At 32.1% G+C, this 11801-nt stretch overlaps 3 protein-coding genes across 6 annotated transcripts; 2 read left to right on the top strand and 1 right to left on the bottom strand.

Moving 5' to 3' along the window:
* Positions 1-45: 45 nt before the first annotated feature.
* LOC122568598 (eukaryotic translation initiation factor 3 subunit M) lies at positions 46-2418 on the bottom strand. Of its 2 annotated transcripts, none has more exons than XM_043728513.1 (7): positions 2222-2418; positions 1822-2001; positions 1635-1729; positions 1341-1559; positions 993-1261; positions 775-918; positions 46-453 (listed from the first exon to the last, which is right to left on the bottom strand). In XM_043728513.1, the coding sequence occupies exons 1-7, from the start codon at positions 2264-2266 to the stop codon at positions 230-232; spliced, it is 1176 nt and encodes a 391-aa protein (XP_043584448.1). In that variant the 5' UTR covers positions 2267-2418; the 3' UTR covers positions 46-229. The 2 variants fall into 2 exon arrangements, with proteins under 2 accessions (XP_043584448.1, XP_043584449.1); XM_043728514.1 differs by having other exon boundaries at positions 1822-2015; positions 2222-2372.
* Positions 2419-2534: 116 nt separating this feature from the next.
* On the top strand, positions 2535-8112 carry LOC122568590 (serine/threonine-protein kinase RIO2). 3 transcript variants are annotated; one of them, XM_043728501.1, is made up of 7 exons: positions 2535-2776; positions 3085-3226; positions 3361-3739; positions 3819-4103; positions 4198-4526; positions 4617-7304; positions 8086-8112. In XM_043728501.1, exons 1-6 carry the CDS (start codon positions 2711-2713, stop codon positions 4865-4867), a joined length of 1452 nt encoding a protein of 483 aa, XP_043584436.1. In that variant the 5' UTR covers positions 2535-2710; the 3' UTR covers positions 4868-7304; positions 8086-8112. The 3 variants fall into 3 exon arrangements, with proteins under 3 accessions (XP_043584436.1, XP_043584434.1, XP_043584435.1); XM_043728499.1 differs by having other exon boundaries at positions 4198-7304; XM_043728500.1 differs by lacking the exon at positions 8086-8112 and having other exon boundaries at positions 4198-7305.
* Positions 7169-11243, top strand: LOC122568597 (sorbitol dehydrogenase-like). The gene is made up of 8 exons (XM_043728512.1): positions 7169-7304; positions 8086-8119; positions 8220-8380; positions 8690-8853; positions 9003-9187; positions 9314-9492; positions 9677-9798; positions 10413-11243. Exons 1-8 carry the CDS (start codon positions 7251-7253, stop codon positions 10564-10566), a joined length of 1053 nt encoding a protein of 350 aa, XP_043584447.1. The 5' UTR covers positions 7169-7250; the 3' UTR covers positions 10567-11243.
* The last annotated feature ends 558 nt before the right edge of the window (positions 11244-11801 follow it).

The raw sequence follows: 11801 nt of genomic DNA, 5'->3' as shown, positions 1-11801 counted from the left end.
ATTGTACAATTTTAAATAAACTGGTAGGATTGTAAGTCCTATAAATAATTTTTTATCATCAGATTTTTAATTATGTAAGTAATTTAATTGTGAACATAATACTGTACCACGCGGCGTATATATTTATTCAAGTAAGGTTGGAAATTAATTAAGAAATTAATTAAACTTGATTTCCAATCAATATTTGTATACAGAAATTTTAAATTACATATACACAAGTTAAATGTCATCAATGGGTAATAGAAGTTTTGTTTTTTCCAGCAAGTTCCATTTGTGCAGCAGCTACAGATTTCATACCCTCTTGTACAGCAGTTAAATTTGCTTTCCAGGCTGCGAGTAAATCGCGTAGTTGCATCCATTGTTGTTTGCCAAATGTTCTATGCATGGTACTTGAAATGAGAACTTTGCGACCAGCTTGGTCCATACGAGCTCTAACAAGTTTCGTTTTCAATACTGAAACATAATAAGGTGGATATTTTATATTCTTTTATATGCTTCATAAATATAAATAACACTGTATCAATTTAATACACAATATAAATGTTGAATACTTCGATAACTTAATAAAAATTTAATTTCACTAAGCCAGTACTGATTCGTTAATATACCCTGTATACATTGCCTCTATTTTACAAAGAAATATAGAGGTTGATTTTATTTATGCAGGGTAATTCATACATTCTTTGTATGAAAAAAATATTTTTATAATTGCACATATATATATATTCCAATTACATTGGAAGCCTTAGTAATATAATTAATTGGATAATTTACCATCAATAATAAAGCTTTCTACTTCATCTTCATTAATTTGTAATTCTTCCTGAATTGTATCAAATGACATTTCAGGGTTTGTTTCTGCTAGTTGCATAAATGTTAGTAGTCTCATCTTTTTCATGTTTTGCTCATGATTTAATCCTAATAAAAAAATATATGATTTATATTTTCAATAAATTCGTATTTTTTATATCTTTTATCAGTTGCTTACATACCAAGTTGATGTTCTACAAATTCCTTATGATGTTGATAAAAATCTAAGTATGCAGGTAACTTGTCTTGTACAAAGACAAGAAGTAAATCATGAATGAGTTCCCCTTCCAAGAATCTTACAGGTTTTAATGCTAACAATGGGTCAAGCAGGAATGTATTTGGATCTGCCAATGCAGCTAAAATACAACGTTGTGCATCTTCTCTAGCTGCAGAAGCATTTTCTGCTGTGTAAGTACCTAAAAGTTCTACCATAACAGCAGCAGCTTGTTCCCTATTACAGTAATAATAAAGTTTCATGAAATATATTGCATTGTTAAATATAATGTATCATGTAATAAAATTTCATTTACCCCTGTTTGCAACTTAAAAGTACTTCATGAAGTAACCGAAGTAATTTCTGCATTTGTTCATTTGATGGTGGAAGTGATGCAAACTGTTGCTTTAATTGATCTATTCCACCATACACAGCTTTCACTTGATCCACATTGCGAGCAATTTGAACTAAGTGATAATAGACATGATATCTCATTGGAGAGTCATCAGGAAGAGATTGAAATAATAACCACAATCTGAGAAAATATTTTAAGAGTGTTATGTTTTTATATGAAAGAATTAGTAATATTACTGATACTCATGTAACTTACGCTTTTAGACATACTAAACCAAGTTTATATCCAGGAGCTTTTGTTAATTTCTCACAAAATGCTAAAATTAAATTTTCTGCACGTTCAGTGGGGATCTAAACCAAAATACATGAAATTAATTTAAAGATACTAAGCTGTCTAAACATATGTTAACTTATTATAATTTAAAAATATATAAAATATTTACCACAATCATGATAGATACAATGTCATTTAAGACTGTCTCTATTTCGCTTTCATTTCCTTCCTTGAAGCAAGCTTCACAAACACCAATAATTTTATGTAAATCATCTTCTATTCCTTTAGGAGATTTTTCTTCACTTATTTCAGCTCCCAAATTCTTAAAATATATTCTTAGCTCTTGCGCCTAAATATAAAACACTAATTTCAAATATATTTAATTTATTAAAATTTGTTTTAGAGTCCGTTCTGTCAAAATATATAAAATGAAACAATAATGAGAAGCTATAGAAAACTGAATATAACCTCTACTTTTCATTTAAGAGTGGTAATAAGGACGCTATTTGGATTTCACATAAAGTTTTCTTCGACTCTTAGATATTTAATATATCTTCATCATCAATTACCTGATCTTCTAAGGGTAATTCCATAAAAATCGGAGGAACCTGCATCTTGCCGAATATTACCACGTTTTCTCAATCGCAATCACGACAAAATCAAACACAATCTATCAGAAAAGTACTAGTTAGTCGAAGCTTGTTGTTTTCCTCATAATGGCCAACTATATAACAGAAAGTTTCTTTGATTCTTTACATATGTTAGAGACGGAATTTAGTTGTCTCCCGCACGAGTTATAACCGCGGTCATGGTCTCTCAGTACAAGTGCTGCAAAAGCTAGGAATTTATTCTGTTTGGTTCCATCAGGTTTCACCCTAGCATATACAAGAATCTATAAACTTTCTATTAGTATTTGACACGAATGAGGTTCTGTACTTTGTCGCCACTCATCGGTAATCCATGCTATTAATCAATGTCTCCACCTACCGTATATCCTGTTTAGTATTTGACAAATGTTAATAAGATAAAATATTAAAGTGGAATAACCTGAAATAAACATGGGGAAATTAAACGTGACGATTTTACGATATTTAACAAAAGATGATTTTCGTGTTTTAACAGCGGTAAATATATGTTATCAATTGCCTGTAATTAAGTTAAGCACAATTGAGGGTTATATTAAAAATTTCGGGATTTTTATCTTTTAATGTACAATATGTATTAAAAGATGAGGAAATAATTGTTTAAAAGGATTCTCGAATTGAATCATGTGTCGTTATTTGTACAATGTGTGTAGCTTGTGCTAGAAAATTATGTTTTCCTATTGACTGTTATTTTTAAAATGAAAAATAGTACTAAATTTATTAAACGTGAAGGTTAAGTAATGCTATTAAATTTCATTAAACAGCTTTTTTGATATTTGTCATTACAGATTGAAATGGGAATGAAGAATCATGAACTTGTTCCTGCATCACTGGCTGCGCAAATAGCAAATTTGCGTTATGGTGGTGTACATAAGTTGTTGAAGGAACTATGCAAACATAGGCTTCTCAGTTATGAACGTGGGAAACAATGTTAGTTCATTTTGAAGATCATTTAATTAATACAATATAATATAATATAAATTTTGATAAAAATTTAATTTAAGGGAACTGCAGAGCAGAGATAATATGTATGTGTATATAAAATATTTTCTTTGACTTTTTAGATGATGGTTATCGTTTGACAAATGCAGGCTATGACTATTTAGCTCTAAACGTTTTGGCACAAAGAGGTATTATTGCTTCTTTTGGTAATCAAATTGGAGTAGGAAAAGAATCTAATATCTATATAGTTGCTGATGAGGATAGAAACCCAATGTGTCTAAAACTGCATCGATTGGGAAGAACTTGTTTTAGAAATATCAAAGGTAAGAGAGATTATCATCAACATCGAAAATCGGCATCATGGTTATATCTATCAAGGATATCAGCAACAAGAGAATATGCATATATGAAAGCACTTTTCGATAGAGGATTTCCAGTACCTAAACCAATTGATCTCAATAGACATTGCGTTGTTATGGAGCTGGTTGAAGGTGGACCTCTGTAAGTAAAATTATTATTATTAGTAACTTTTATATCATGTTATTTTGAACACAGTGTGTATAAGACAGTTTTGTTTTAGATGTGGTGTATACAGACTGGATGATGTTGAATCGTTGTATGATGAACTAATGAATTTGATTGTAAAACTGGGAAATCACGGAGTTATTCATGGAGATTTCAATGAATTTAATATCATGATAACAAATAGCGGAAAACCCATTCTTATTGATTTTCCACAAATGATTTCTACCGAGCATGTGGATGCTGAAACTTATTTTGAAAGAGACGTAAACTGTGTTCGTGATTTTTTTAAAAGACGTTTCGCTTACGAAAGTGAGTTGTACCCGACGTTTCAAGATATTTCGTAAGTTGCGATAAAAGTGCAAAAACAAACATTAAATAAAATATCAACGATAAAAGCTTTGCAGTTTGAATTATATAAATGGATTTATCTTTAGGAGAGAAGATTGTATTGATGTAGAAATTAAGGCCAGCGGTATTACAAAACAAATGGAAAAGGATCTTTTGAGGGAAATAGGCATGGTCGAAGTTGAAGATGAAGAAATTGAGGAGGATTGTAACGAGGATATGGATGAAGAAAATAGAAGTACGAATAACAGTGAAATTAATTATTTACAACTTCAAGTCGAAAACTCTGTGAGAAATGAATTTATGTGTACATCGAAGAAAACATCCGAAGACTCGGAAGCAAATGAGAAGAAAGACTCAACTGTTTTATCCGTAGAAGATCGTATTTTAGAAGAAGGTGTTAAAGAGGTCGATATGGGTAAGTCAGTGGGAAACCTAATAGGCAAAAAGTCATATGATTTAAATGTAAAGCACAACGAAGAAATAACCAATTCGTTTCTTTTCACAGAAACGTGCAATCCAGAAGGTGATGATGTAGAAAAATTTAATGATTTGGAAAGCATGCACAGTAGTATGACAGCTACAACGATCGCCCCTGAACTTATTAAGAAAAAGGTGAAAATAGCTTTACAAAAACGTGAAAAGAGGGAGCAATCCAGAAGAGTTCTCGTGAAAGGAGAGGCAAATGCGATAACTAGAGTTAGAAGGGAGAATAGGGATACGATTAAACAATCAACAGGGATATGGGGGTGGGAATAAAAATGATACACTTTTGCTACTTATTGTAGATGATTTATTTAAAAATAAAAAACAACAAAAGTAAAAAATAAAACGAAGCTAACAAATAACATATTTTTATTAATAAAGCTTCGATCATTTCTATATTATACTTATTTCCCTAAAAGAATTTATTTAGATATAGTATAACGTTTTTAAATATCTAAGTATCCACTCCACTATCGAAAAAGATTAGATTATTTTCTATTTTAAATAACTGGCAAGATAAAGATAACAAAAGAAAATGAAATTAACATGAGAATGATTGAAATTCAAGTCATGGTTCCAGTATATGCCACTGTGTATTTATTAAATGTGACACGTTTTAATTCTTCGACATATTGTTTCTTACATAACATTCGACATAGCAGAGGATACAAATCTGTATGATTCTTTGCACTATTTGCACAGACTCTCTCTCTCTCTCTCTCTCTCTCTCTCTTTCTCTCTATCTATCTATCTATCTATCTATCTATCTATCTATCTATCTATCTATCTATCTATCTGTCTATCTGTCTATCTATCTATCTATCTATCTATCTCTCTTCTTTCTCTCTCTTTTTCTCTTTCCCTCCACCCTGATTACATAAGTGTTAGGTGTATAGTGATGCTTCATACGTATCATTAAACCTCTTAATAATCATCTACAAATATATAATTGGTTTAGCAACAGAATATATTTGGAAGAGAGATTCGAATATCAATTGTGGTTAGAGATACATTCAAAAATAGACGTTCATATATATTTAAAATAAAAAAGGTAATTAAGAGAAGAGATTGCAAAATGATCAATCTAATATATTATGTGACTTGATGACTGAATCTATGTTTCCGTCGCAATTTTCGGTAGTGCATAATACAAAAAAACCTTAAATATTTATATAAGTAAGTTAATTTTATTTATCCATAAGGGTGCAATATGATTACAGGCTATAGATATTAACATCTTTATCAGATGTCACGAAAATTTTCGGTACTTTTTATTCATATAGCAATGAGAGAATTAGGAAGAAACATAGATCATTTTAAGAAGAAATGTAGCATTTTGCATGTAGTACGAAATTTGCATTTGGCAGATAAGATAGTTTGAAATTAGATACGAAGGTCAAAAGTTGCTTACATTTTAGTAAACATTAATTTTGTTTATATTCGGAAGTTACAACTCTTTGTTTACATTGGTGTTAACATATCTTACCTGTATGTGTGTATATACATTGGGGCATACATGTACATTGGGGCATGTTTGGTGATTAGGGCAGTTAATTTTTGCGATTGTCCCCATAAAGTAAATTTTTGCGATTGTCCTTATAAAGTAATTTTTTGCGTCTCGTTTCTACACAATAGAAATGCTGTACTTCCTCAAGAAATAATTTCCAATTTTAATTTTCGATCGTTAGATTCATATACACACGCATATAGAGCGAGTCAATAAGAAGTACTACTTAAAAACCTCGTTACCTAGTGGCCTTATCGATAAACGTCATAAACAAATCGTTGAGTTTAACGTATTAAAGACAAGGAAAGACTCGAAGTGTTATTCTTGCGTTTACGTTATCTTTGTCTCCCATACGTTAAATTTGATAAATTAAAATTAAAATATCTGGTTTTACGGTATAAATAAGTTAATGCTCTTTTATAGAGTATGTTCGTGTATACGGTGTCTATAAAAGAACTCAAGGTCAATTTGATATCTTAGAAAATATAAGAGATAGAAAAACATAATTGCATCATTAGGTTGCATCAATAGGTAACGAGTTATTTTAGACAGTACATACTTTTTATTGATTCACCCTGTATATATAAAATAAACATTTTGAAAACTATTTTTTGGGGGAAAATTTTATACTGTTCAATTATTTAATAGCAGATACATGTCTGTTATAACGAACATCTTAAGATTTTAATTTTTCAACCTTTGAATTTTATATTTACTACAAATGTATTATTTTGCAATGGATCAACGATCTTGAACTTTGAACCGAATCGACGGAGACTGATTGGAGGTTTCGCTCCAAGGGTCGTTTGATTCGAGAAGAAATGTTTCGAACAGACCTGAATATTTTACAAAAATCTTGGAGAGTGACAGAAACGGAAAGAATATTTGTACGAAGATGCGAACAAGACAAAAGTAGTTTATCGAGGAAGTTCGTCGAGCACATCGGCATTTTTTAGAAGAGTAAAGCGATTCCACAGGGTACGAATGATAAGGTTGCTTGTTGTGATGATCGCGGCAGCTAGACTGCTCATATATAAGCCGCGCACGCTCTTCTCTTCTAGTTTGAGTGTCATTCTAGTGCTCTTCGCGGAATCTATTTTAGTACAAATCGTGTTCGTCGATTGCTGTAACGATTTCTGCGTTTTTATCATGGCCAAAGACAACCTCACAGCTATTCTCTATGGTATCAACGATATAAGACTGGTCAGTATTACAAATTTAGTAATAAATTATACAAATACCTCATACATTTATGCATACCTAAGTTCCTAATACGAGATAAATGTCCTAAATATGAAATATTCAGTTGTGATCATTTTCTCGTGAATAATCGCGATTTATTTACGCGAACGCGTAATGGCACGATTATAGAAACGTTTTAATACCTTTCATGTTACCCTAAATATGTAATAATACGTAAAATAGCTCAGCCGCGCATCGTAGTTTATCTCGATTTCGTTAACGTGTATATTTGGAGCAAACGATTATGTCGATTTAACTTGTTTCTTTGCCTCCTCCGTTATTACTTGAAACGGTTACTACCGCTAATACAATTAACATATGGAATGGACAACGAATAGGGACGAGACAAATCGCCTGTGCACGTACAAGGACAAACTTCGCTATTTTCGTCATTATTCCTTCGTTATTTGCGATTGCACGCGGGGTCAATCTATTTCACGTTACGTGCGCACAGAATGCGCTCGCTAAAAGCTAGCGCATTGCTGTTCTAACGTTATATCGTTAATTTTAGATAACGTCTATCTAAAATTGAATACACTCGTTACTCCTTTATTCCTATTTATCGTTTTGTTTCTGGTTACGTTATAAGAATAATTTAAAAAGTTTTAGAAAATTATGTTCAATGAAATTTCAAAGTTGAACCATATTTCCAAATTCCGTAACCAAATTTCAATGTTACAAACCATAAATGCTACTGTTGTATACGATTGATAGCGATAGTTCTTATCTTTTTCCATCATAGGAACAAACTCCGATCGAGGAACCTGACCAAAATGGTAAGAGCTTTTTCGTTTTATCAAATGAAAGTACAGCAAGATATGGTACAAGAAAAGCGAATGTTTATCATGCTTCTTTCGATCATTTTCTCTCCTTTAGAGGTACTCTTGCAAATGGGTTGCGTTGGAATTTGTGGTTCTGATGTTCATTATTTGGTAAATGGTAGAATAGGTGATTTTGTGGTGCGGAAACCCATGATAATAGGTCACGAATCTTCTGGAGTGGTTGTCAAACTTGGAAAGGATGTAAAAAATTTGAAGGTACGTGAGAACGAACAACGAATGTTATTCTAGCTATTAAAATAGTTTTTTTAGAATAATAGTTAAAAAAAAAGAAAACAGATAGTTTGGTGTCATTTAAATGTGTGTCATTCAGTCGTCAAGATACATATACTCTATACGCATGTACGTAGGTATGTGTATACATAGTAGGTAAAAGGATAAAAAAATCGAAGAATTGTCTATTGCAGTTTGTATTTTAACGAAATTCGGTTAAATATCATTCTTCTATACCGATCGATGGTTTTAATAAATATCTAACTTAGGGTCTATCTAAATATCTAACATTAGGTCGGTGATCGAGTTGCCATCGAACCCGGAGTATCCTGTAGAATGTGCAAATTTTGTAAAGGAGGACGTTACAATTTATGCAAGGAGATGGTATTTTGCGCTACTCCTCCGGTACATGGCAGTTTAAGACGTTTCTACAAGCACGCTGCTGATTTTTGTTTCAAGTAAGTATACGTGAATACATTTTTATACCTTTATCATCCTATAAGGATGTATAGATTTTTATATTTAATTGTATATATATATATATGATTTAAATATTTTTAAATGATATTTGACCAGTAATAGTTGAAATTGTCCGGTTACATTACAGATTACCAGACAATGTGACGTTAGCGGAAGGAGCACTACTGGAGCCTTTATCAGTCGGTGTACATGCTTGTAAGCGCGCGAACATTGGTATCGGTTCGAAAGTTTTGATTTTAGGTGCCGGACCGATCGGTTTAGTATCGTTATTGGTAGCGAAAGCTATGGGAGCTAGTAAAGTCGTTATTATGGGTATGCTTCTTTTCTATCGTACGATCAATTGAGAATGAAGGGTTTTTATTTACATACATAAATATACGTAAAAAATAAACGTTTGTAATTTACAATTTACGATAGTTACGGAACGATGTGCTTTAGATCTCTCACAAAATCGATTAGATCTTGCAAAGAAACTTGGTGCTGACGCAATATTATTAACGACAAAGGAGGATAAAGAGTCAAAAACTGCAGAGAAAATCGTCGAGCTCTTGGGTGAAGAACCTGACGCGACGATTGATGCGTGTGGGGCACAGTCTATGATTCGATTGGCGATTCTCGTAAGTCTTCCACTTTCTGTCCATACGCGCATCTTTTCTTTCTTATCGACTGATTTTTCAATACGAATCACTGTTGATATGATCAATTAGATGTAATAGTGACATCAATTAATCGAATAAATATATACAACACGTAGAGAAATATAGCACGTGCAAATTAAGCGTACATGCCGTGGATTTTTAGGTGACCAAATCGGGTGGAGTGGCAGTTTTAGTAGGAATGGGAGCACCGGAGGTTCAAATTCCGTTGATGAACGCACTTGTAAGAGAAGTTGACATCAGAGGTGTATTTCGATACGCAAACGAGTACGTACAAATATTTTTCATTTTTTTGCCGATAATAGCGTACTCGCTATTGCAGCTGTTGATACACGCACATGTTACATATCGATTGCCGATGAGTTTTTAGTTTCTATAAACGAGCGTAATTAAACTTAAATTTGCAAAATAAACAATAACTTATTATTACTGTCATTGGATGAATAAAGAAATGACAAAATTCTACCATATAATGATATTTCCGCTAAAAAAAGAAAAACACGTAAGTGTATGAAGTAAGGAATTAAACTGTGTAATCTCCTTGGTGTTGATCATAGCTTGATTGACTTTTTCTTTGTACTAATTGGGTTCTACATTGAAACGGAGAATGAAATGAATTAAAATTTGTTCGACATGTTATAAGTTACGCGTATCTTTCTATCAAATCGAGTATAGTGTGTCATATCAACGTAAATATTTTGCTTACTTCTGCGAATGGCGTTAACCTTGATTCCACGATATTTAACATATTTATATACACATGTATCGTTAAATGTATATGTATGCTAGTATATATACGTATAATGTTAATGTTCATGTGTTAATAGCAGCGTGTTAACAGCAGCATTTTAAAAGACGATGTTTTTCGTTCTGTTTTTTAGTTATGGCGATGCGCTGGATCTCTTGACTTCTAAAAAAATTGATGTGAAACCACTCATAACTCATAATTATAAGATAGAGGAAACCGTTCAAGCTTTTGAAACTTCCAAATCCGGACAAGATAACGTCGTTAAAGTTATGATACACTGTAACTAGGAAAGTAAATGACGAACCAAAGGGAATTATTTTTTAACACCACAAGCTGCAATAACCGTAAAACATGCGCGTAAGAAATTGAAAAATAGGCGATATTATTAATATTAAGGCAGTAGTAAGTCTTTTATACGGCACTGTTATCGGTTACGATGGGATTATTGACAAAACATAAATGAAATGTATGCTTTTTGAATTTTCGAAGCTAATGATAATTAGTTTTCGCTAATTGTTCGTCTTTAGTTACGCTCTGTATATACATGTATGTAGGTACATTTTTTAATTAAATGACATATGTACATATATATATATATATAATCATATACGTTATGCTAAAGGGGTATTACGTTGTACGCGGCTGACACGCGTAGACACGAATATTCCTTCCTCATCGACGTATTTTAAGTATTTTAACATTTGACGATCGATGTATCTATATGATAGAAAATTATCGTTATTTTTATTAGAATTATCATCATTTAAATGTCTGCTTATTAGTATTTTTGCTATTGTTATTAAAATACTAGCTGTACATGTAGCCATTGACAAAAATTGCAATTTTTATGCTTAAAATCAATCATACGATCGTTTGTTTCGTTCGAATCAAACGTATCTATATGTGATGAACATTTTATTGTAAATCTAAATGTATCGCAAATAAAGTTTTCGGAATACGTCTATATGCCTGATATAGCGTAGTATACGCGCAAACATTTTCGTAAATAGTTGAAAAAGAACAACATTCCATTACACTGTGTCTCCTAACAATCGTTTATTTTCGACGATATCGACTATTTTATGCTCTTTCGTGTTTTATATCGTATTGAATAAATGAAATTCACGTACGCTCGTCGAAATTGTACAAGCGTTGATCGACTTTGGTAGGCAAAAGCAAATAAAAATAATACTTATAAATCGAAAAAATGAATATGCTGGCCAAAGTATCGTCAAAATGGAATGTAGAGACGCAAGATGAAAGGTATATTGAGCGCTGCTTTTCAACGGTTTCAATGAATCAGAAGTATTAGCGAGGAGAAACTTAACCATCTGTGATATTGTCTGCTAACAATGACACTGCATGACTTCTTCTATTAGCCTTCTACGTTACCCGAGTGGTACTTAAAACGTACAGTCTGTTTTCGACTTACTCTCGTATTTGAGTTTCCTCTTTCGTCGAAATATGCAACACGTACGTACTTGCAGATATGCGTCGCTGCTCTATTTTAATTTTACCAATT

This window comes from Bombus pyrosoma, linkage group LG6, assembly GCF_014825855.1.
Source record: "Bombus pyrosoma isolate SC7728 linkage group LG6, ASM1482585v1, whole genome shotgun sequence".
Taxonomy (NCBI): Eukaryota; Metazoa; Arthropoda; class Insecta; order Hymenoptera; family Apidae; genus Bombus; species Bombus pyrosoma.
Note: the sequence above shows the minus strand (reverse complement) of the source record. Positions and strands in the feature narration are given on the sequence as shown.

What these genes read in the sequence shown, in the direction of transcription:
- LOC122568598 (XM_043728513.1), bottom strand. Translation starts at nt 2,266, where the DNA reads ATGCAGGTTCCTCCGATTTTTATGGAATTACCCTTAGAAGATCAG. An exon ending in AATTACCCTTAGAAGATCAG is followed by an intron (nt 2,002 to 2,221) that starts GTAATTGATGAT and finishes TTTTATATTTAG; the next exon opens with GCGCAAGAGCTAAGAATATA. An exon ending in AGAAAGCTTTATTATTGATG is followed by an intron (nt 454 to 774) that starts GTAAATTATCCA and finishes ATTATGTTTCAG; the next exon opens with TATTGAAAACGAAACTTGTT.
- LOC122568590 (XM_043728499.1), top strand. Translation starts at nt 2,711, where the DNA reads ATGGGGAAATTAAACGTGACGATTTTACGATATTTAACAAAAGATGAT. An exon ending in TTATGAACGTGGGAAACAAT is followed by an intron (nt 3,227 to 3,360) that starts GTTAGTTCATTT and finishes TTGACTTTTTAG; the next exon opens with ATGATGGTTATCGTTTGACA. An exon ending in CTGGTTGAAGGTGGACCTCT is followed by an intron (nt 3,740 to 3,818) that starts GTAAGTAAAATT and finishes GTTTTGTTTTAG; the next exon opens with ATGTGGTGTATACAGACTGG.
- LOC122568597 (XM_043728512.1), top strand. Translation starts at nt 7,251, where the DNA reads ATGGCCAAAGACAACCTCACAGCTATTCTCTATGGTATCAACGATATA. An exon ending in CGAGGAACCTGACCAAAATG is followed by an intron (nt 8,120 to 8,219) that starts GTAAGAGCTTTT and finishes TCTCTCCTTTAG; the next exon opens with AGGTACTCTTGCAAATGGGT. An exon ending in AGGATGTAAAAAATTTGAAG is followed by an intron (nt 8,381 to 8,689) that starts GTACGTGAGAAC and finishes ATCTAACATTAG; the next exon opens with GTCGGTGATCGAGTTGCCAT.